The 25,684-nt window shown below is 34.6% G+C and overlaps 1 protein-coding gene across 1 annotated transcript; it reads left to right on the top strand.

Annotated features, from left to right (window-relative positions):
• Nucleotides 1-1,356: 1,356 nt before the first annotated feature.
• LOC18611032 (vacuolar protein sorting-associated protein, putative (DUF1162)) lies at nucleotides 1,357-24,841 on the top strand. The gene is made up of 36 exons (XM_088806965.1): nucleotides 1,357-1,830; nucleotides 1,911-2,004; nucleotides 2,522-4,704; nucleotides 5,522-5,636; nucleotides 6,011-6,880; nucleotides 7,132-7,396; nucleotides 7,470-7,909; nucleotides 8,062-8,188; nucleotides 8,271-8,395; nucleotides 8,901-9,562; nucleotides 9,675-9,774; nucleotides 9,867-9,983; nucleotides 10,480-10,574; nucleotides 10,907-11,058; nucleotides 13,323-13,378; nucleotides 13,494-13,707; nucleotides 15,010-15,429; nucleotides 15,503-15,780; nucleotides 15,934-16,019; nucleotides 16,110-16,184; nucleotides 16,316-16,574; nucleotides 16,670-17,077; nucleotides 17,190-17,286; nucleotides 19,005-19,321; nucleotides 20,001-20,117; nucleotides 20,230-20,397; nucleotides 20,590-20,718; nucleotides 20,799-20,888; nucleotides 21,029-21,135; nucleotides 21,211-21,359; nucleotides 21,852-21,934; nucleotides 22,021-22,116; nucleotides 22,259-22,381; nucleotides 22,759-22,842; nucleotides 23,120-23,263; nucleotides 24,292-24,841. The coding sequence occupies exons 1-36, from the start codon at nucleotides 1,541-1,543 to the stop codon at nucleotides 24,622-24,624; spliced, it is 9,468 nt and encodes a 3,155-aa protein (XP_088663091.1). The 5' UTR covers nucleotides 1,357-1,540; the 3' UTR covers nucleotides 24,625-24,841.
• Nucleotides 24,842-25,684: the final 843 nt, after the last annotated feature.

The raw sequence follows: 25,684 nt of genomic DNA, 5'->3' as shown, positions 1-25,684 counted from the left end.
TTGGCTGTTTTATTCGATAGGAAAATTACGAAAGGTTTTGACTTGGTCTAAAAGGCTATAAGGTTACTTTCTCTATCCTGTCTTGTGTCTCTAAGATTGTGGTAAAGAATATTTTTAGGGGCTAAGCCTTTTAGGTGGATATCTCCATTTTTAAGGCAAATAATTCCCAGAATTTAGGGTGAATGTTCGTTTTCCTACATGGATAATTTCAGACAAAAGCTTTAGTTGTTGTCTTCTCGATCACTTCCTCTGACGTGGATTTGATTTTTTTTTGGATAATTCATAAATGAATGAATCTAGGTTTACCCTTTTCTTTTTTAGTCAACATCAAAATATAATCTGTTTAGGTTCAACATTTTACTTAATTAAGTATGATTATTTATAGTTAGTTTCAATTTTTAAATTTAAGATAATAATACTAAAATTGATTGAATATATGCATTTTTAATTTGGTGAATGTTACATTAGAAATATATTTGAACATTTTGGTTAATTTTGAAAACTGTTTCGAGTCAAATAATAAAACACTTACATCGATTTGATTTGTTTGTTAGGTGTAAGGTTAATTTAAAATAAAGTGAGTTGAATTTGTAATATCCAAAATTAATTCAACTCAGTTACCCTTCAAACTTCTGCAATGTAATCTATTCTAAAATTTACAATCAACTCACTTAATTAAGACACAATATTTAAAATAATATTTAAACTATAAAAAAATAAATTTTTATCTTTTTATTGATTAAATTAAGTTTTTATATTTTTATTTTGAATTAAATAAATATTTATAACTAATAATCAATTAACTATTATTAATTAAAACTTCATTTGTTTTCTTTATATCACGTGATAATGGTATATCATATTAAATTGTAACATGATATGCCAATATGATATAATGACATGTCATCTTGATATTTTCATACTTCACATCAATATCATATTAACTCTATGTAATATAAAAATAATATGTATTATTTTAATTAATAATAATTAATAATAAAAGTTTAATTGGTTGAAAATAAAGATATAAAGATTTATTGAATATAATAAAAAAATAAAAATTTATTTAAAATTTTTAAAATAATTATGAGATTTTCTTAGGTATTATGCTTTCAATAAAAACACTTTTTGTTTTTTTATTTGTTTCTTGAAGTTGGTAGAGAATTCCGGTCTTACTTGTCCTGTCTTTGGGCTAACAGATCTTTCCATAATTGGGCTTTCTTAGCTTTTAGTGGGCTGGACCCGGGATCATTGAGCGGCCCATACTGTGTTTGTTTAATTTATTATTATTTTTTTAAAGATGAATAATATAAACACCTTCAGAACAAATTAAGAGAGCGTCAACGCACAAGAAAAGGATAATACCAAATTAGTGCTCAGTGCGCAAATTTGTACACTCTGGTGTGATCGAACTTTCCCGCTCTCTCGGAGCTTCTTTTATGAATTCTCCGTTTGTTTCTCGCGAAATTTCTGTTATTTGTGCAATGGAAGAAACAAAGATCAACTTAATCCGCTTCAAGTAACCAAGCTTCAAACAGAAATGTTTTTCAACAACTTCGTTAAAAGGAGACTATCGTCTCTGCTTCGTCCATGGCTGGAACAAGATCCCGAGCTGGACCTCCAGTTAGGGCTCATCAGTTCCATCGCAACCGCCCAAAACCTCCGTCTCGACACGTCAGCTCTCAACCGCGAGCTGGTCGACGGTTCATCTTCTCCCCGCTTCATTTTCAAGGAATTTGTTATCGAAGAGTTCGTCGTTCGATTCTCTAATTGGTCTGCAACCGCCTTCACTTTCGAAGCTCGTGGAATCAAAGTTACATTATCGTATGAGTAAGCCACGTCACTCGGTTTCACTTTTTCTTTGTTTATTGGTTTTTTTTAAAAAAACTATGTAATTTCTTTTATTGAAGGGAAATGGAAAAGGAAGGTACTGGAAAGGTGCGGAAATCGAGTAATGCGGCGTTCGAGAGTTTGAAGAAGGATTTATTCATGATCGATCCGGAGGTTCTTTTTTACCCTTTTCTGGCGTTATTTTATATAAATTTTAATTGCTTGGAGCTAAATCATGTTTCTAAGTTGCACCAGACATGACAATGATTTAGTGGTCAAACTTTGGTGTTTTACTTTTATGGATTATTAAACTCATCAACGAATTGGTAATAGCCATAAATTCCATCTTAGGGAGTGTTAATAGTTGGGCTAAACGTGGTGGACTAAGTAGCATTGTTAATGTCTTGTTGGTATTGAATTCAATTAAGAATGAACTTATTATTAGGTGCCGTTATTTCAATTACAAATGGTTTCCTGAAATTTTTTCCTTACTGCATAGTTACTTTTAAAAGTGATAGTTTAAGCATCTCTATGCCTCTTTGTGCTCAACTGGGATGATGTATTATTGTATCACTGAATCTCATTGAATTAGAAGATTCTTTTCCTTAGCTCATCATTTAGGTGTGCCAATACTTTTACTACTTGATTTGGAAAACATGGCCAAAATGACTTTGGCTTTCTTCCTGACCAGGGTAGTGCTCTGCATGATATTCTGGAAGCAATCTTGGCTACTAATTGTCGGAGAAATCGGGTTAAGTCTTCTTTTTTGAATCTCATTCTTCAACATTGCCGTCTACAGATACTTAGCATTAATTTGCAAGTACAAGTCCCTACCTTAAATGAATCCTTTGCATATTTGTTGGAATTAGAGGAGTTCAATGCAGAATCTCTACATTTTGTTCATGGGTGTCTTTGCAGAGGGCTTGCTAATGTACTCTTTCTACCTCTGAAGGAGGGATCTTTGGTTATCAATTGTAGTTGCTTTAAGGTAGGGTATAAGGAAAGCAATCAAATTAACCATATTTGTTCCTCCGAGACACTGTCTGCTTGCATCAAATTATACGATTTCAAACTTGTAGAATTCACTCTTCGAATTCCAGAGTTAAGTTTCTTATTTTCTCCAGTTGATTTTCCTGTTTTCATGGAACTTAGTAAAGTGTTCTCAAAAGAATCCAAGCGGGTCAGAAATGGTCGGCATCTATGGAGACTAGCAGCAATCAAAATTGGCCATGTGATTTTGGCTCCCAAATTGTCATGGTATAAATTAGTTGGTCTTACTATTCTGTGGCTACATTATGTTAACCATTACGAATATTTGTTGTCTCTAATTCGATATCGTGCTGATCACTTGTTGGAAAGATCTGATATTAAGATGCCAAGAGACAAGGTAATTTTGACTTCAGCTAAGCACTATTGGGAGGTGATATCTGACATTGAGAAAGAGCTACCTGCTGAAGCTATTGCGCAGGCTCGAACTATAGCTCGAATTAAAGCTGTGTCAAGTGATCAACATTCTGAAGATAATTACAGAGAACTCTTTGTTAATTCCTGTTTCAAAACCTTTGTTTGGAAAGTTATGCACAGAATTTTCCAGTCAACAGCATGCCTTTTCTATCTCAGGAAATCTTCAACTCAAGATGAACAGTTTGTTGGACACCTGGGAAATGTTTCTGAGTGTTCATATTCACGCCTCCGCTTCATTTTAAGTGTTGGAAAAATTTACATTACCCTTTCCTCAATGAGTGGAGTTCAAACTGTTAGTGAAAAAGTGGAATCACATATTGGGATCTCATATTCGGATGTTTTTTCATTCCGTTTCTCTATTAAAGTGTTGTTACTAATGTACATAGAAGACATCTTTGAACAGACATTGTCTTTCTCCTGTGGAAAACTGAAAGTCAAGTATTTCATCAGTTCTGTTGGAGGAGCAAAAGAGAGAGTTAAGAATTTGAAAAATATTTTGCATGGTGAGCCTGCAAAAATCTTTCTCCTTTCAGAAAGTAATAAAACCAGTGCTTGCAGTCATGCAGATGGTGGTTGTGACCCATGTCTAGAAAGTTTTATAGGAGAAATGTGCTTGAATTGGAGAAGAGCTTGCAAGCAATTTGAAGAAAGTGAAATCAAGTGTCCTGAAAATCCACGCCTTCTTTTTGAGATGAAAAGCTTTCTGAGACATCCAGATCTCAAAAAACTGGGTTCCGGGCTTTGGAAATGCAATTTGACGGTGGGAAAGTTCAACATAGTTTTGGGATATTTGTCAATACTGTCAGTGGTTATGCTTCTTAGGCAGATACAACATGCGCTAAACTGGACTCAGGGAAATGGGAGGGCCAGGGATCTTTCGTATTCTCCTCGAAGTACTGAGCATCAACCAGATGTTAGTTGGGAAAAAAAATATGAGTGCTATTCTAGTAAAACAAAGATGTGCCTTCTTAGAATGCTTACTGGGAAAGACATTCAAATAGGAGTGCTTGTAGCTGGTCCTCACGTCCAATTGTCATCAAGGAAGATTGGAGCAAGGAATGTTAATGTAGGTGTGAACAGCCATGTAGTTAGTGGGAACGATTTTCACCTTGGATTTGATATCTGTGACATTGAAGTTGTTGTTTGGCCAACTTCAAAGTCTGATTTGGCACCAATACACACCTGCGCAGAACAGGATGATGAAGATCCTGAGTGCCTCAGGTTGCAGGAGCTTAAGATACTTGATATTCCGAAACTGGAAAATACAAAGTATGCATCGAAGGATGGGAATTCTCTTCGCTTCTATCTGAGACTCAATGGCTTGCAGGCTTACTTTGAGGACATGGTAGAAAAACAGAAAAATCAAATATTCGTACTGGATCCCTTAACATTTCAGTTTTCATCCTTCAGGTAGGGATTTGAGCCTTTTGTTTTTTTATACAAATATTGAAAAGTTAATTTATGGTTGGTTGCTCTGCCTAAACTCAGTAAGATTTAATGGTTAGTTAGTGCAACCTGCTTTTCATTTCTTTTATTGAATATAATTTTTAATTTGGTTCTAATTGAGCTTGCAATCATATTTGTTAATTGTTTGATGTTATCAAAGCATTGTGTAGATTTTGAAGTTACTTTCACTTTTTCTAGAGTGTATATTCAGCTGAGTCGAACTCTTATGCGGCATTTTGGTAGTCTCTTATGAAACATTGTTAATAAATATAATAAGATACTGTTTTCTTATTCAACTTTAATGTAAATGATTAAATGGTGCTTATTTTATTTATCTACTGAATGATTCATAATTTCTTTTCCGTAAAAATTTTAATTACTGGAATAACGTTTTATGCGCTGAGATGTATTGGATTCGTTTCTCTTAATTGAAAATTTGACATTGTGTTTTTGAACTGTGGCAAGTTAGTGGAATATGCTTCCAATTGACTGATCTTTATCTCTTGCTTTAAACAAATAGATTTATAAAAGCCTTGTGATTCTTAACTGACATGACATGTACTTGACTAATGATTTATTTCTGCCCGTCCTTCTTTCTCTCTGTCTCTCCCCATATATATAATGTTTGTGAATTGTGTTTCCTGTCTTCTTTCTGTTATCCGTCTCTTAACGCCACCAATTTAATTATTTGTATGTTATGCAATTCTTTAATTCTATTATAGATCATGGTCCTCACTTTGTTTAGAAGTTTTTGATGACCAAGAATATGTATCTGTCACAGGGAGTGTGTACATTCGTTTAGTGCAACCTCTATTGCTTTTTCAACGGCTTTTTATGGGCTGGCCATGGGATTTACTATATTATTATTTTTTGATGAGTTGTATGCTCGCATTCAGGTGATTTCCTTTCAACTTTTGTTGTCTAATTGGCTTTGACCGTCTTATTATTTCTGAGCATGCATTAATTTCTTATGTGATTATGATAATTTTGCTGTTTTTAATCAAAATGCAGGATCATAATTACTACTGAAATTATAACCATTGCAGCATTAGTTATCTTAACTACTCATTAGATGCACTCGAAATAGTTTTTTAGTTGCTTCTGTCTGCTTTCTAGATGCACTTGAAATAGTTTTTTAGTTGCTTCTGTCTGCTTTCATTGTCTCTTTTCCTTACGATTCAAGTTAATACCCTCTGATTCCTTTTTGATTCATTTACATGCTTACTTGACCTTATACAAGTTAATGATAATTAAATGTTATTTGTTCCAGGTTCTTACTGGTTTATTTTCTGATTTATCACATCCTTTTCACAACTTTAGCTTTCCTGGTAACAAATCCGTCCATATGTTTAGGAGACAAGATATGGTTTCTGGGGTTACTGAGGATGAAGAGCTTAATACAAAGGCAACACCCTTGATTTATAATAACACGCTGTTTTTAATTAATGGCATCTTTAAACTCAAGTCAGTGGATATCTTTCTTTGTAATTCTGGGATATGCAGTAAAGAAAGGAGTTCGAAGATAGGTCTTGACGCTGGTAGTAGTAACAATCCAGCTGCCAATTACTTATCTGATTGTGGTATTTGGATTTCATTCCATCAAATATGTTTTGACATTTTGTGTGAGGAAAGGAAATTGGAATTACTCATTGATTTATCAGGATTTCAATCTGTGATCGTCAGATACCAGGACTACATAAGAAAAAGTGTTAATCGCCCTGCATTTAGAGAGTTTGTGCTTTGTGCAGACAATTGCTTATATGAGGTATCTCTTTCTCATTGCATATTAACTTTGTTGTGGAGTCTACCTCAGATTTCCTCATCTTCAACTAGTGTGAACGAGAGGCTAGATGCTTCTACTTCTGAGGCTAATGCATCATATGCGGTGGTAGATACCTCTTTTAGCAGTGAACAGGAGCCAAGTTTTCAGTCTCCTGATTTTCTTCAGAAGTTGGGCTTTACTTCGAATATCCAAGTGCCATCTTCAAGCCATCGGATATTCATAACTGTGGTAGTGGCTGAGGTTTTTATGACAAGGTGTTCGGTGAAAAATATTCTGATTGGTGCACAAAAATTCAATAAGCTTCTGTCATCACTTTATGTTGGGGCAGAATTCCAGACAATTGCTTGGGGAATCCAGGTGCAAATATTGTAGATCATTTATGTTTCTTTTATTTTTCACTTGCTCAGACAATATATGTTGGAACCATTTTTTTTTCACTATGCTTTTGGAATAATTAAATGTGAGGGATAAGGCATGATTTAGCCACCTGATGTTTTGAAATGTACATTTAATCCATTGAAAATTTTATTTGGTTCAATCAAGTTATAAAATACTATTTTCACCTATTTTATAATCTTAACCTGTGATGAATGACGCATGATGGGCAGGGAGGTTTTCTTTGCCTTGAAACAACAGCTTTGGCAATGTTTGTGCAGTGTTTTGCTTCCTACATACATTGCTTAAAAAATGTAATATGTATCGTGCAATCAACTGCCAAGCACATGCAAAGAGCTGAACGTGATGATAATCATCCTGTTGGTGGGCATGCCCAAGAGATGCCCCTTACATCTCAGCAAGGCAAACGGCAACTGCCAGAAGCTTTTAATTTGGATCTTTCTCAATTTTCTCTTGTTCTTGTCGAAAGTGAATCAAGTAAGTATATCCCTTCTTTAGTTGGATGTTTTGATTATCCATATTGCTTTCAATAGTTAGTCCACCTATGCAGATCATATTCAGGAATTTTTGTTGGAGCTTGATCTTAGTCTGAATCTTGATATGGCAAATATGCGAAGGAAGTTTATGTTTAAGCTTTCTCGGTTATCAATCTTTTCTCAAGTCATTCAACAAAGTGCAGAAGATGAAATCCAAATTCTTCATTTCTCTTCTGCCCAATCAAATGAATTATCATCTCATCCTATATCTAGAGAATCTGCTTTAGCCTTTCAGCATGAAGATGGGAGTTGTCTGGTTGATGACGGTTGCTCAAGAGGTCCTGTTTCCCCGGGGGCCTTTTGCTTGCGTCATCAGGACTATATCTTGAACCATCTTACTGCTTCTTTATTAGTTGAGAAGGCCGAAGTTAGTCCTTTGGACCCAAAACAGGTTTGGGTTGGCAGTGGTTCTGTTTCAGGTTTTGATATGACAATTTCGTTGTCAGAACTACAAGTAAGAAATTCTTTATCTTTTCCCATTTCTTCCTTAATTTTTATGACCTGATGACTTTCTAAGATACCATCATTATAGCATATGCATACCTTGTTTCTGACTATAACTGTGAAGGCTCATGTCGCTGGATCTAACTTACTTTGCAACATCAGATGATTCTGTCCATGGTCTCGTCCTTCTCTGGTTTATCTGGCAAAGGATCGAGTGGTGAATTTGTGCAAAGGAATTGGCCATATAACCAACAAGATGACAATAACTTTGAGGCGAGGATTCCTGATGGTATTTTATTTTCCAATGATTTTTGTCTGTTGTTTGCAAGTTTTGATGAACCTGTACTGAACATTACTCATGATATGCCCAGGAGCAATTGTTGCTATTCAAGATGTACACCAGCATCTGTACTTCATGGTTGAAGGTGGAGAAAATCAGTACTCTATAGGAGGTGCAGTTCATTATTCCCTTGTTGGAGAAAGGGCTCTTTTCAGGGTATATTTCCCATAAACTGGCATTGTTAATGCGAGCTTCTTAAAAGGAAAAAAAAGGTTGTTTGCATGTATTTTATATGAGAAAACCTAGATTTGTACATGCTGGTGCAAAATTCAGGTTGCTTTTCCCTAAATCCTTAAGTTTTAAGAAATTAAGATCGCTAATTTTTCTAATTCTCTTGAAGTATAATGCTTTTTGAGCCAGCCGATGCAGTGCCCTGTCAATTTTATTACTATATTTTTGTTTTATTTTGCTTATTTGTTGACCCTGTTCATACTGCTATTTTGTTCGTATGTGTGAATTGTTATATTTACACTGCTGAGAAATTTGGTTACTGCTATTTGGTATATATAGAGAAGGAAGATGCCTGATCTTATGAATTATTACATGAATATGCAGGTTAACAACTCATTCCTCATACCCCCTTTGAATAGGTTTTTATTTGTTTTGTCAAGTCTTTCTAATGCCTTAATGATTATATATACTACTGCCGTAATATGTACAGGTCAAGTACCAAAAACAAAAATGGAACTCGTCAGCTTTGTTGTTCTCCTTAGTATCATTGCATGCTAAGAACAACTCAGGGGAGCCATTGCGATTAAACTCTTATCCAGGATCAGGTTTTGTTGAACTTTCCAGCACCACTAATAATTCTTGGGCACTTTGGAGTATTCTTTCTTGTAAACGAGAGACTTATGACGGTGACATTGACTGGGAGCCTTACAATCAAGGGCTTAGAAATACTTTTTACCTGGTGAACAAGAAGAATGGATGTGCTGTTGCTTTCAGTGATACGGTTCCAGTGTTTGTCAGGAAGCCTGGAAATCCATTCAAGTTCAAAGTGTTTAGTGATATGTCGGTTGCTCAAGATGTTGTGACATACAGTACATACCCTTTGAACTCTTCTGGAACCGAGGTGAATCAAAGTGCTCATGAAGATGGAGAGAGTTATTGGGAAAGTCGAAATCTGCCCTGCATTGATATTACTATTGACAAAGTTGCTTTTACTGTTGTCCACGAACTTTCTGATACAAATGACAGGTTTCCTCTCCTTCATGGTTGCATCAATGGTACTCAACTTACTTTACAAATTCTATCCACTAAAGCCAGAGTTATATGCACCTCAAAGGCTTTGCTTCAATACTTTGATGCACAGACAAACTCTTGGTGAGTGTTTTAAGCAGAACAGAAAGGAATAACTAATTATTAAGGCATTTGCCTTTCTCTGAAATTAATTTTCCATTTAAATGTATCTAATAATTCCCCCTTTTGGTTGCAGGAGAGATTTTCTTCGCCCTGTTGAAATATGTATTTTCTATCGTTCTTGTTTCCAAAACCCACATGGTGTGCCTGTCCATGTCTATTGCAGAACCAAAGAGGTCTGGAGTTATATATGCCATATAATATTTCTTTTATGGTTCCTTTTACTATTTATAACATTCTTAACAATAATGCCGGGGCATATTGGCAGTTGGAAATATCCCTAACTGAGCTTTCGTTGGACATTCTTCTTTTTGTGATTGGGAAATTAAATTTGGCTGGTCCTTTTTCAGTGAGAAGCTCCATGATTCTTGCCAACTGCGGCAAGGTCAGTTTGTCACTCCCATATTTTTATCTCCATTAGTTAACTGACTTAACTGGTAGAACAAATTTTGTGCGGATTGATATGTCTGACGCCTCTATCTGATCTATACCTGATGAAAATTTATTTCAAGCCATATGAAAAAGTGATACTGCATAGAACATCTACAATCCTCATTCCTTGGATCACTAGACTCATACTGTTAAATAATCTTCATGGGTTAAATTCAAGCACAGAATGGTAGGGGTATGGAAGCATCAGGCTGCCAATTCTGGATGCTGTTGTTTTGATTTTGTTGGATATTGCTTGAGAGCTTATTTAGTGTTTTTTGTTTTCATTTTAATATGTAATACCTGATTCTGGGCCAGCCTTAACTGATGTATTCCACCTGTGCTCCATAGCATTCATCTTCCGTCCTCCTGTCACTTCCTTTCATTTATCCAAGATTGTTGTACTACTGAATCTCGTGCTTACTCAATTTTAACCATTTATCTTACGGCAGGTGGAAAACCAGACAGGTTTGAACCTTCTTTGTCACTTTTATGGCAAGCAAAGTGTGACAGTGGGCAGGAAACAGTCTGCTTCCTTTTCTTTAAGGTACCTCCTGGAAATGCACAGGCCATATTTTTCCTGCTTGCTAGTTTTTTTGCCCAAATCTTACTTCCTGCTTTCTTGTAAACTGAAAGTTGCATTTTTGCATGACTTTTCAGAAACAAACTAGTATTGACAGATGCAAGTAGTTCCTCAAAATTTAATTTTATTAGTACTATTAACCTTTTTGTTTTATAGGGTTTTCCATACAAAGCTTATAGATTTATGTATACATGCATCTGTGCCTGTGCATGTAATTTATGCACATTTATGTCTATTAAGGATTTGAGTCAATTTTTTTACTTATTAGTTGATCCTGCTCTACGCATGTTTGTAAGGGTCTCAGCTTTTGAAAATCAACCACCAGAAGCAGCAGCAGCCCTTTCAATCCAGCTTTCCCTTCCTGGTTCATTTACAACTTCTCCAATTCATCTTTCTCTCCTAGGAGCTCAAACACTTGCTTGGAGAACACGACTAGTGTCACTTAAAGGTATGTGAATCTGCTACCTTCACTATGCAACTCATTGAAGAGTTTTACTAAGTTGTTTCTCTTGTTTTGAGAAACTTGCATCAAAAGACTCTAGAAGTAGCATCATAATATCTACTATACTGGTGAGGAAATGAAATGTGCTTTTGTCAGTTCAAATTTGCCCACGATATTGAACAATCTAACTACTGAACCTATGAAGCACCGACACGTCTCAACCCCCTGCATATCAGTGTCGTGCCCATGTCTGACACAGACATTCCTCCAATATGTCAGAATACGTATTGGACTTAGCAGGATATGGAAAAAAATAAAAACAATATTTGTTTATTCATACACAGCAATCAGCAGTAGATTTTAAAAACAAAACCAAGAAAAAGGAGAGACATTGCCGCTGGTGAAGCGATGCTCATTGTCACTGAAAGGCAAAAAGGAAGAAGAGGAAGAAGAAAAGATGACTCCCCTGCACTGCTGAAGCATGAAGAAGATGAAGAAGAATAAGAGAAATTAGGCTTTTCCTTTCAAGTATAACTTGGCTTTCCATTCCAATTAGTCTTAGTCTAGCCCAAAAGGCAAAGGATTGTCTCTTGGGCTCTTGCCTAATTGACAATTATATGAGTTTGAGCCTTGAGATAATTTAAAAAATTTTTAATTATTTTTTGATGGAATAAAACTATTTAAAATCAATACGAAATGTGAAAATTAGTTTAATTGCTTAAAAGATTTTGAAGAAAAAGGATTTTTATAGGAAAAAATAAAAATAATTTACATATGGTAGTAAATTAAGTAAATTATATTCATATATATATAATTTACTTTTTATTGCTGTATCTTTGTCATGTCATGTCTTAACTTTCTAGAAAATACCGTGTCACCCTGTCCATATCATGCCGTACCGTATCCTGTGTCCATGTCAGTGCTTCATAGCTGCTGACTTAATTGTCACAGATCAGTTGAACTCTAGGAGAATAAATAGGACAAAAAAAAAAAGGGAATTTTTGATCTTGTATCTTACATTTCTAAATAACAATTTTTGGCTATGGCAGCTAATCCACATGTGCAACTATGTATGAAATGTTATAAATTTAGGTAATGGATGCTTATGCAGTGTCAGTTACCAATATCATTTTTATTAGACTCTGTATTAGCACATTCCATTTTCATCTAACTCTGAATTATATATAAGGTCTAATGTGTTACATACGGGAGAGAGAGAGAGAGAGAGAGAGAGTTTTGTCCATGTTACTTTGTACAAAAGAAAGTCAGGGAGGAAGTTTTAGTCGTTTGTATTTTATTATTTTTATATACTTTGTTTAGAGGAAAATATCAGGTAAGTTTTCCTTGTGTCATTTTATAAAATTTTAATGGAGCTTGTGTTGTGTGTTTGTATGTGCATGAAGAATTGGAGGAACATGCAGAGGACTATTTACTATTTGTAACAGTCCATTCTTAATTTAAATATTGAAGGAATTGTTTCCATGTGTTATGTGTCTTCTATAGAGCTTATGTTGGACTTTAAAATCTTTGGGAAGACATTGTTTTACTAGAGTGGGCTTATTGATATGTGGGGTTTGACTCTTATTCTGCTTTTATTGGTGATAAACAATCCATGGAATTTGATGGTTTATTACCAAGCCAGGTTCTAATTAATGGCATGCCATGTTGGTTTGATCACACACCAAAGTGCACTATGGTTGGCAGCAGATTCCTCTGCAGACCACTGCCTGTAATTTTTAATTGGTTATATGGGTGGTAAAAGAGGGCTGAAATTTCTGGGAGAACAATATATTTGCATTACAGCAAAGTGACGTGAGTTATGTTTTCAAGGTTCTAGGAGCTTTAAACATTCTAAACAACCTAAGATGACATATTTTGACTTTTTGGTTCAAAATAGACCTGTAATACATTTGGCGGCAGAGGTTTTGAGCACCTTGGCATGCTCATCTCTAAAATATCCATAAGGTTGGTATTTTGAGCCAAAATTGGAAAAAAGTCAATTTAGGAGCTGCATTTCTAAGATAGAAACTGAGTCAAGCTGCGTGAGGCTGGTGTGAGGAAACAGGTCAATTTTATTAGGTTGAAGTGATTATTTTTAGGTTGAATTGTTGGTCTTTTCATCATTTTTCATTGCTAAATTTGTAGCTGGTTCTTTGACAATATCCTGCTTGCTATCAAAGATGATTTCAAAAAGTTAATTGATTTACCTTTTCTATGGTTCTTACCTGGACTTTATCTTTGTTTTGTCCCCTGCTACCATCTTTGAACAGATTCAAAATCTTACCCTGGGCCATTTGTTGTGGTTGACGTTTCTAGGAAATCTGAGGTATTTGCCCAAATTTGTATTCTCACTGTTACATATGCACAAACAGATGCAGATATATATGCTTTTATTGTAACGTTCTTTGTTGTTCTTTCTTGACATTGATGATAATTTGTAGGATGGTTTGTCAATATCAGTTTCTCCATTAATCAGAATACACAATGAAACTAAATTCTCTGTTGAGCTACAAATTAGTCGACCGGAACCAATGGAAGATGAGTTTGCATCTGTGTTATTGAAGGCTGGTGATACATTTGATGACTCCATGGCATCATTTGATGCTATAAATTTCTCTGGTGGATTTAGAAAAGCGGTGATGTCATTAAATGTTGGTATGTGTTGCTGACACTGCTGCTTAAATTTAATTTCTTACTATCCTTTAATTTTCCTCTGATTGTTGTGGGCTATCTTCCTCATCTTTTGTATTAGTATCCATGCTTATGCTCTTACAGTGTGTATTATCACCTTGGAAGGATTTGGATGTGGTGTGGTAGTATGTTTCCACTAGAGCTCATCATGTGTCTGCAGAAGTTATTCAATAACAGATGCTCATTTTCTTACACATGCATTTGGGAAGTGTCATTAATTTGATTGAAGCTCTAAATGAATTGAACATTTTCATTTAGGCATAATCTTAAATAAGAAAGTGTTAATCCACATTGTGTTCTACTGTCACGCCATGTTGATTTATTCTCTCTAGTTGGTTAGCCCTGCCACTTTAACTGTTCAAATACTTAAAAGGTTTTTGTTTTTTTGGGCAAATTATACCATTATATATGTTTTCCCCTTTTGGTGGTATAAGTGGGGCTTCAGTACAGCATTCCCTTTTTGGCATTAAGAGGAGTCAGATGACTAGGCTATTTGGGACCTCATGTGACAATGGACTTGGTACAATGTTTTCTTGTACAAAGCTTGCTGCAGTATGATGTGTTCTATGTACCATGTGATATTATAGTGGAAGAAATATGAGGCAAAACTCAAAAGTTATGCCCTAGGGTGTACCTTTTTTCCCTTTAATTTAGAAATTGAAAGGTTGTTATGTGGAAAATAGAAAAAAGCTTGTGGATATAACGGAGCTCACATTCAAGGTTATTAGATTTTGGCAATCTTTTTTGTACCATATATCTAGATAACTAGCCTTTGCAACAAATTCCAAATTTTGACTAGCTGAAATTGCCTCATTTATCAGGGGGCTGCTCAACCATAATAAACCTTGACTGTAAATACTTAAAAGTAGTTGTCTGTATTTGGCCAAATGGTAAAGTGCATGTATCCAGCTCAAAGAGTCAGGTCTGAATCCCCCGTTCCCAACAATCCTATCTTATAAAAAAAGTAGTTGTTTGTATTCCAGATTCCTTTGTTTTCCTCAGAATAAATTACTTCTAATGAAGATGACAATGTCCAACTTACAATTTTTAACTTTTTTCTCCCTATTAACTGCCATTACTTATTTGCCAAGTATTGTGAAGACAATGATGGTCAGTGCTTTGAGAAAAAAGGAGGAAAAGAAAGAAATGAGGGGTTAGAGGGGGATATAGAAACAATCTGCTTGCTTGTCCTTTCTTTGCATCTTGTGTGATTTTTTATTTTCGGTTTATAGTCTTCTGAGGTTTGTGTGGTTGGCGATAATGCAGGTAACTTCTTATTTTCTTTTAGACCTGAAATCTCAAATGACTTGATGCATTCTGATTCTCCGCTTTCAGTTGAGTGGTCAGATGAGATTAAAGGTGGAAAGGCAATTCGTCTTTCTGGAATTTTTGATAAATTAAGCTATAAAGTGCGAAAGGCTTTATCTATTGGATCAGTGAAATGTTCCTTTAGCACAACGTGCTGTACCATCAAATCTGCAGCTGCACATCTTTCTGACGTGCACTTTTTAATTCAAAGCATTGGGAGAGAAGTTCCTATCATGAAACCTGATAAGTCTAAGGATGAGCTTCAGAATAGACATGAACCAATTTCACTACAGGAGGAGAAGGAAGTTTTTATTCTCCCCACTGTGCGGGTGACCAATCTTCTGCATTCAGAAATACACGTGCTTTTGACTGAGACAAGTAAGACCTGCAAGTTTTTGAACAATAAAGTATTTCTGTTCTTTTAACTCTTTTAACTTCCATCTTGTTGCAGATTTATGTACCCCTACTGGCCATGATAACATTGGGAAGGAGGCAACTCTACCTTGCGGATCAACTGTCGACTTTTATGCTAATCCTGCCATAATGTACTTATTTGTTACTTTGACTGCTTTTAGTTCAACATGTAAACCAGTAAACAGTGGTGAATGGGTCAAAAAGTTACTGAAGCATAAGAAGGATGTTCCTTGCTTGGACATTGACCTGGATTTTGGTGGTGGAAAGTACTTTGCATCCATAAGATTATCCCGTGGATACAAAGGCATATTAGAGGTTGTATTCAAATGTGGTATCTCCTAAATTTTTCTTGATGTATATATTGTCTAAGGGGCATATTCCATGAATTTTGTTTTCAATTATGTTTGGTTTTGTGTGATGTAGAAGTTCCAGTGCATGTTTGTTAGCTGAATTATGTATCTGTTGCAGGCCACTGTCTATACACCAAATACCCTGAAAAATGATACCGATATTTCTCTTTTCTTCTTCGCTCCTGGTCAGAAGCCTTCTTTTAGGTAGTTTCTATCTCTGAAAATTGTTAGCAAATTCTTTAAGCTCTGGTTTATGACTGTACTTAAGTACTTGAGGACAATAAATATCTGCAGAAATGAAATGGGGAGCGTTCGTCCTGAATTCGGTTTAGTTTTGCCTCCAAAGTCAACAGGGTCATGGTTTCTGAAGTAAGAAAAATTTATTTGGAACAATTGTATTAGAGTAGAAAGTTCATTATCTACCTTTGTGATCAAAGAATCTTTCGATATTATGAGTTTCTCTGTTTCTTATAAACATTTTATGCACCTGCTGTTGCCAGATCTCGTAAGATGCGTCTCAGATTATTAGAAGATCATGCATCTGAGACACAGATTGATTTAGATGCTCTATCAGGCGCTACAGAGGTAAGCTTGGAGATAGAGGAAAGATCTGGAGTGAAATATATTGCAAAGTTTGGGGTATCTATGGGGCCCACATTGAGTAGAGTTGTGCCATCGCAAATAATAACTATGGCTCCAAGGCATGTTGTGCTGAATGAGTCAGAGGAAACTATCACTGTTCGTCAGTGTAATTTGGAGGTTTGTATCTACCAATATAGGATTTAGTTTTTCTTTTATGCATTTCAAGTTCTTACGTCCTGTGTTCTTCCCCTTTTTGGCGTGTGGGTGTGAAGGTTGACATAGATGGCATGATTTCCATCAACAGTAGACAGAGAAGAACGCTCTGGTTGCAGACTGAAATTAGCAAGAGGAGAGAATACAGTGTATTTGAGAATTTCATCAAAAAGCACAGAAATGATAGTGATAGTTCTTTAATATATATTCAGTTTCAGTTGAATGAGTCTCAATTGGACTGGTCAGGACCATTATGCATCACTTCATTAGGATGCTTTTTCCTAAAATTCAGAAAACAGTCAAATCAGTTGACAATAGAAGACAAAAAAATTGTAGAATTTGCAGCAGTTCATGTAGTAGAAGAGGGTTCTACTATTGTAGTGCGCTTCCAGAAGCCACCAAATGGCAAACTACCATATCGGATTGAGAATCATCTGCCTGGTGTATCTCTCACTTACTTTCAAAAGGTTGTGTTTTTATGCCTTGTTACTTATTTTCATCTCAAATTAATGGATGCTCATTGAGGTATTCTATATGTATTAATTTGTTACTATTATTTATTGTTGGAGAATTTCCCAGAATTCATCAGAGCTGGAGTTCCTTGGATCTGAATGCAGTGTTGATTATACCTGGGATGATGTTACTCTTCCTCATAAACTTGTTGTTGTAATAAATGGTAATCACTTACCTCTCATTACTCCACACTTGCATTGCATGTATTTTTATAGTAATTTATGCTGTAACCAAAATTAGACATTTGAACTTGAAGAATGGAACATTCAAACTCCCTTGTGGAACATGTTTGGATTTATCATATGTGCTGTTGCTTCCTATGCATATGAGCTTTATAATTTGCCTGAGTGTGGAGTATTCACTGTGGGTGCACATATATACTTTCTCTTCTTTTCTCTCTTTTTTATCTGATTGATATGCAATTTATTTTCTTTACTTTTAGTTTGTTCTTTGGGCAATCATCATGATGGTTGCAAACCTGTATGTCACATGATCTAGCAGGCTCAACAGTTAGAACAATATAGAAATAATTGGAGGACTGCCCTTTCAATGAGGCATTGAATGTTACAGTTGCTTAGTGAATCTGAATACACATTTCCATCCCTGACAATGTAAAGTATGATTTATAGCCCAAGCACAATGTGGGATAAAATCTTACTAGAATGCAGAAGTATCCCCCAGTGACATTAACACCTGTGTCTCTGCGGAGGTGTGGATAAAAGTTACAAACTGTCATGCATAAATCCTTTATCCTTGTACCATTCTCACTTTAAGCAAACAAATCCTCAAACCACACCAGGGTCTCATAGATTTTTTCTGAGCTCTCACCCACAATTTCTTAACTAGGATGATGCAGGAAACATTTGACACCAGTAATACATTTCTCCTGAGCTCTCACCAGGTTTGGCAACCTGTGAAGAGTTTATGGAGATTTCTATGAAGATAGGCAATAATGGTTTCTTGGTTTGTATTAACCATCATCCATTTTTAATGGGAGTGCTAGGGAAAAGAAGAACGTGTAGAACGTGTATTATACTTCACATTTAAATACCTGTTTTAATTTGTTTGATATGAACTTATATTATTACTTGCCAATTCACCATTAGGGCAATCATTGACAGAATTTGGGAAGACAGGAGATATAGGATGATGTTTAAGAAAAAAAAATAGTACCCAAGGCCTGGCAAATCAGTTACTGCTTTCTTAGAAACCAATTTTATTGACCACCTGGATACTTGTAAGTCGGTATACTCATTTTTGGAATGTTAATGCCTTGTTCAGATAATAGACACACCTTTTAAGGTCATTGGCTAGCTATTGATAAATTTCATATTTAAAGTTTATTCTTTATTTGTTAGATGCTTTTTATGTTGCTATGTGTTTCTCTTAGACATGGAGCATGATTTTGATAATAAAACAATTAAAGGGTTTGATAGAGAATTATGTGTCAAAATTTGTTGATCTTTTCTTGCATTTCATGAATGAGAATTCTATTTTGATCTTTCATCCCAATGTTCTCTCTGTTGTGTGCCGTAATTTTGTCCTGCAGACAGGGACATGCAACAAGAATGAGGACATTTTTTGAAGTCTCCAATGCTCTGCTTATCAAACTTAGAAAGTGTTTGAGTTTTATATTTTCTTGTCCATGTCTTTAGTTAGAATGGAAGTGGTCATTTACTGTAGCGAATGTACTTAGAGAATTATCCAAGTAAGCATGTTGCATGAAAATATATTCTTTATAGTTTCTTTAGAATTGAACTATGCATTTCCTCTTTGAATTATCTAAGAATACCTGTTATACGAAGATACATTAGCTCTAAGCTGCTAACACGTTGAGCAAAGTGCTGATGAAATTACTGGGTATGCTGATATTCCTTGTAGATATGAATTTGCCACGTGAAATCAACTTAGACAAAGTGCGGACATGGAAGCCCTTTTACAAACTTACACAAGAAAGGTTAGCATCTCATATGCTTTTGGACAAAAAATCCAAGGGCAGGAGAAGTAATTTTGGTGACCTTAAGGGCATGAATGCTGTAAAGGTGGGGTATGAAGTATATGCAGATGGTCCCACACGGGTTTTACGGATTTGTGAGTTTTCAGATATCCATAAGCAAAACAAAGCTTTTCACTCATGTGCAAAGATCCGAATGAGAGTGTCCCAGTTTGCTATCCAATTGCTTGAACAAGGAAAAGAGGTCTCTCTCTCCTCCCTCTCTCTTTTGGAGATAATTTTATTCCTTCATTGTTTGAAACTCATGAAACTTAAAAGGGATTTTGCAATATGTTCAGGTTTGCAGATGTTATGCTTATGGTTTTATTTGTAGAGGAGATTGTGCTTAACTGCTTATTTATCTGTTTTTCCCAAACTAGACTATGCCTTCTAGGCCTTCATGACTAAATTTAACAAGCTTTACTTTGACCTGAAGTTGCTCAAGCATGAGGCCTTGTTGAACTGTGACCCACCAGGATTCAGATTCTAAATAGGGAACTAACTACTTAATGTATAAAAACTCTACTACACATAAGAGAACAAATGTAACTCTTAGAGACTTTATAAACCCTGGATTGACTGAATTGCCAAAAATTATGATCTTTCTACTGATTGAAAATCCTTAAAAGTAAATTTTCATGGCATGTAAAACTTGTTCTTCCATGGCTGCATAATACTTTTTCATCCTAGGATGATTAATGAAGTAAATAGCCTTCAGTGCAACAGAACTATTGCAAAAGTCTACATGATAGTATTAAATAGTAAAAATTGGAATTTGCTTATTTGATCGTATTGTGTATTTATCAGTTGTTTGATGAAGTGCATCTTGATGATACCAGTTTGTTCATCTAATTGTCTTTATTTGATGTTATAATTTTGTCAAGGATTTAAACCAGAGTTCAACACCATCTTATACACCAGTTATAGTTGCAAGGCTTCAGAATATTTGTCTGGATTCTGTCTTCACTGACCAACAGAAATTTAACCAGATTGTTGTACAGGTAACAATGTTTCCCTGCGTTTGATGCCGTAATAGGTGTTAATGCTATATATGGATATTTACAATTTCTGCTGTGGAACACTAATAGCTCCTTGATTTAACCCTCAATGTAGTCATTGAATGTTGATGTGAAGTGGATGGGAGCTCCTTTTGTATCAATGCTTCGTGGACATCAGTTAGACTACAGTGATGAGAATGATAGCATACTCAAAATTGTATTTGTCCTACTTTCAGTGGGAACTGATGTTAAACAAGTTAAATATTCATCTGTCATTTTGCAGGTATAATGAGGCACTTAATGTCTAGCTTTTTGGATGTCTCCTGAACTTATATAGCTTTTGTTCCCTTTGTTTCCATTTGCTTTTAGAAACTATTGAGAACTGCTGGATAATTGATGATAGCTTAGTTTTGAAGGAGCTATTTACTTCCATGCAATGAGTAAAGCAGCTCTAATGTTGCTTTCTCTTACACAGCCAATTGATTTGAATGTTGATGAGGATACTTTGATGAAAATTGTCTCATTTTGGAGAAGATCTCTTAGTGACTCAAATGCTCCAAGTCAGCAGTTCTATTTTGATCATTTTGAGATCCACCCAATAAAGGTACTATGCTTTCTTCTGTTATATCTTGACAGACTGTCTTAAATTACCCCATTTAATTGAAATCTATCTTGTACATACAGATTATTGCTAGCTTTGTTCCTGGGGAATCCTATTCAAGTTATAATTCAGCCCAGGACGCTCTGAGATCATTGCTGCATAGTGTGGTAAAGGTGTGACCTGTGTGCTCTGCTCTCTCTTAATATATGCGTGACTGATTTCACTCATTCTTAGATAGTGAAACATGCTTTCTTTGTTGTCATGTTGGGTAGGGTCATTTACTTGTTTTTACCTCCTTTTTGTGCTTCTATAGGTTCCTCCTATAAAAAAGATGGTTGTGGAGCTTAATGGCGTCTCGATTACGCATGCTCTGGTAACAATTCGTGAATTGTTAATAAGATGTGCACAACATTATTCATGGTAAGATCTTCATTTATATTTTGCTTGTTTTGTGATTATATGGTATCCTCACTTTCGAATGATATAATCAACCAGGTATACCATGAGGGCCATCTCCATTGCTAAAGGCAGCCAATTGCTTCCCCCAGCATTTGCATCGATTTTTGATGACTTAGCTTCATCTTCTCTTGATATCTTTTTTGATCCTTCTCAAGGACTGATGAATCTTCCTGGTATCAAATGGGGTATGTTCGCAATGTGGTTTGTTCACTCAAGTCTTCCTTTCCTGTATGGCTTCACTCCACCCTGGAAAAAGAACATGTTAATAATAGCATCTATAATATTTGTTTTTCATTTTCTGCATCAATGATTTGTCTGGGTGTAGAGAGGGCGATGATCACCTGATTGTAGGCTCATGAACTACACCACTGAAACTGCAGTTGGGAATTTCATTTGCAGTTGTTGGACTAAGAGAAATATAAAAAGTTCATAGTTAGTTCAGGGTACTTTCTTTTTGCTGTCAGAGGTAATTATTTTTAAGGTGCTGATAAATGTGTAAACTGAGCATATTGCGATTAAGTCCACGTTCCAATTTCTGATATATTTAAGCTGGTTGTATATTATGCAAGAGTTAGCCTAACAAACAACCCTACCTCTCATCTTGTCAACCATAAGCCCCTTATTATGGTTCTTTGAAAGTTGAGATAGTTTATTTCTGCTTTGGGCATTGTGCACAGGTACCTTCAAATTCATTAGTAAATGTATCCATGGTAAAGGTTTCTCCGGAACAAAACGCTACTTTGGTGATCTGGGCACAACTGTAAGTTTTATATACTTTCAATTAGGGATATGGTTTTTCTGTTTCTCTCTGCAATTAACTAAGTTATTTCTATGCCAACTCTCCAGCTGAGAAAAGCGGGAACTAACGTAGTCTTTGCTGCTGTTACCGAAATATCTGACTCTGTTCTTAAGGGAGCAGAAACAAGTGGCTTTGATGGGATGGTACCAGTCAATCTTTCATTCTGGATATGTTTGCATGACAAAACTTTTCTAGTTTATTTTCTAGCTATTATTTAATGATATGAGAATTACAGTACAAATTTACCTGTTGAAACTGACAGTTGACTGTTCATATTATTTTTAGGTGAGTGGTTTTCACCAAGGAATATTAAAGTTGGCCATGGAGCCATCAGTCTTGAGTACAGCTTTGATGGGGGGTGGGCCAGAAAGAAAAATCAAGCTTGATAGGAGTCCTGGGGTTGATGAGGTAACACCTTTGTTATTGTACTCTAATGTTAATTCCTTGTCTTATTATTCTGGTCAACTCATGTCCTTGCCATATTGAATACATTTCATTTATTTCCTCCTTGAATTGACAAATAATAATAAAGATATAGATACCAAGTAAAGAGTGGTCAGGTAACTGAGTCCATGAAGCATATTAGCAAACGTTAACAAGACAGGAACCAGTGTTTTATTACATATGTTATTGAGAAGAATCTATATTGTTCTGCTGGAATTCAGATTGTTATTGCTTTGCCTTATTGCTGTGGGGCTGCTGATTCTGCTGGACTTATTAACAAATTTTTTCTATTGATTCTTCTTTTGCTTTAATAGACACTGATAAATTTTGGACTTCTGCAGCTGTACATTGAAGGATACTTACAAGCTATGTTGGACACAATGTACAGGCAAGAATATCTTAGAGTCAGAGTAGTCGATGATCAGGTAACTGGTTAAGTGGGAAAAAAAAATCATTTCTGCAACAAAGATTTTTTATTTATTTGAGATTGAGAGCGCACTTGATGGGACATCCAATCTACATGGATCTTTCAGAATTATAATATCACTTCTAACAAAATGTTTCTCTGAATTTACCTCGCTTTCAAGGACAAATTTTGGCTGCCCCAGTCTTCCCATCCCACCACCATGTTTAGAATCTTGCTTCACCTTATTGACTTATTGTGTCTCAACTAAGCTCTGACTAATGTATTTGTGTATTTAGGTTATCCTTAAGAACCTACCTCCTAGCAAATCCCTCACAAATGAGATCATGGATCGAGTAAAGGGGTTTCTTATTAGCAAAGCATTGTTAAAAGGAGATCCTTCAGCAGCTTCTCGCCCCATGCGCAATGTTCAAGGAGAAAGTGTAAGTGTATCCATCAATTTAATGAGCCTCTCTGTTTTCTTTTCCTGCTTTGAAGGTGCTTCAACAAATGGTGTTATATGTAAGCATAAATTGTTTAATGAGAATAATAATGTTTTCAGTCTTTGCTCAAGTTTTCGTACATATGGAACACTGTGACAACATGTGAGAGTCAAGATTAAATCGTCAAAAGAAGTTGGTGATAATTTAGTCATCTGCATTCTTGTTAATATTAGTTACCTATGTATGAACAGAAGCATACCTGTGCATGGTAGATGCCCAATCCACTGCCTTAATCTGCGTTGCTATATCCCTCTCTATTACTCCTTTTTCTAGTATTTAAAATATTTAGACATAATACTTAAAAGAAGTCTTTGAATTATTTAAGAAAATTCAATAAAGTCTTTATTCTTTTATTACATTCATTCAAGCTTTTATATTTTTATTTTCAGTTAAATAAACTTTTATGATTAACGGTTGATTAACTGCAGTTAGTTAAATTGTCATTTGTCGTTACCCATTAGTCAACCGTTAATTATAAAGACTTATTTGACTTAAAATAAAAATACAGAGATTTAATTGAATAAAAACTTACTTAAATTTTCTTGATTAGTTGCAGAGTTTTTAAAAATTTTATACCAAAAATTTAATAAGCACAAAATTTAGCATTAAAATGAAAAATGTAGTGTAGATATTTATGTTAGGCTAAATGTTTTGATGGTCGTAGCAACAAATGCCTCTACCTAGCAAACTCGTTCATGTGGAATCTATATCTATATCAGACCAAATTATTTGCATTTTCCCAACATAATTTCATGCATGTTTTAGTGTCTTTTTGTTATATGTCTCAGTACGCTAATGTTTCAAAAATATTTGGCCACTTTTTGGTTTCTGCATCATCCCTTCTGCAGCTAGTTCATTCTCGTTGTTTATTGTAAAAAGGGTTACATGCATATGTGCATTGTTTATTGCCGCACTACTTCGCTCTCTTTCTACTAAAAGTATTAATCAATAGATAATTCTTATTCCAGGAATGGAGAATTGGACCAACCATCATAACATTGTGTGAACACCTCTTTGTGAGTTTTGCAATCCGTAAGTTAAGAAAGCAAGCGGATAAATATATCAGGAGCATCCAGTGGAAGAAAGAGTTAGAGAGTGATGATCTCAAAGCAATTATCCCTGCAAACACAGGAGAAGAGCAAAACGTAAGGTTTGTTTGGAAATGGGGCATTGCCAAATTCGTTCTTTCAGGTATCCTGGCGTATATCGATGGAAGGTTATGTCGATGTATCCCTAACCCTGTAGCGCGTCGAATTGTGAGCGGCTTTCTATTGAGTTTTCTCGACCAAAATAATGGCTGATGAAAAGCTTAATTGTATAGCTAGGCTGATATTCCTCTGTCTTTTTTTCTTTCTCTTTCTATATAGCTCTACTTCTCTTAAAATTATTTATTTACATGATTCTCTCATATACATGCATATACACGTATATATGTATATGGGTATGAAATAATGATATCTAGGTAACGTTTGGTATAAAAAAAGTGAAAACACATTTCTTGCAATGTGTTTAATTAAATTACATTGCAATGTTTGTTTTGCAGTAGATCACTACAATGTAAGATTGTAATACAATCACATTACAATCAAGGGATATAATGTGATTGTAGTTCAAAACTAATACAATCACATTATATTGTATTTTGTAACGTTATTAAAAATATTTTTATCTTTCAATTTTATTATTTTGTTGAAAATATTTTATAATATTATAATTAAAATAAAAAATATTAAAATAAAATATATAATATAAGAATTAAAAAATAAAATAAAATATAAGAAATTAAAATTTATATCATATAAGTAAAAGAAATTAAAATAAAATATATAATATTAAAAAATTATATTAAGAATAAAATATATGATATTAAAAATATATTTAAGAGATGATATTATATAAAAATTAATAATAAAAAATATAAATATATTATATTTATATTTTAATAAATAAAAGTAATTTTAAAAATTAATATTATATTTTTAGTAAAATATTTATAAATTAAATATTGTAATGTTATTTTTTTATATTTTAATTATTATTTTTATTTATATATTAAATATTATAATATTATTTTTTTTACAATCATATTATTTATAATCATATTATATTATAAAATATTAAACGTAGTTTTAATTTGCAATCGGAAGTACTCGAATCCAATTCAATCTGTCTTTAGTATTGTTATCCATGAACATTTTGACCTTTTGAACTCTGTAGTGTCTGCACCCATGTAATCATCACTCTCTGCCATTGACGCAATCAATCAGAGCTATTTTTTTCTTTCATTGTGTTTTCTGGTGAAAATTTCTTAGAATCACCAAACTTAATAGGAATTTTGGTTACTGTAAGTTCATCGTTTTG

Source organism: Theobroma cacao, chromosome 1 (assembly GCF_053813885.1).
Source record: "Theobroma cacao isolate CCN51 chromosome 1, ASM5381388v1, whole genome shotgun sequence".
Lineage (NCBI taxonomy): Eukaryota > Viridiplantae > Streptophyta > Magnoliopsida > Malvales > Malvaceae > Theobroma > Theobroma cacao.
Note: the sequence above shows the minus strand (reverse complement) of the source record. Positions and strands in the feature narration are given on the sequence as shown.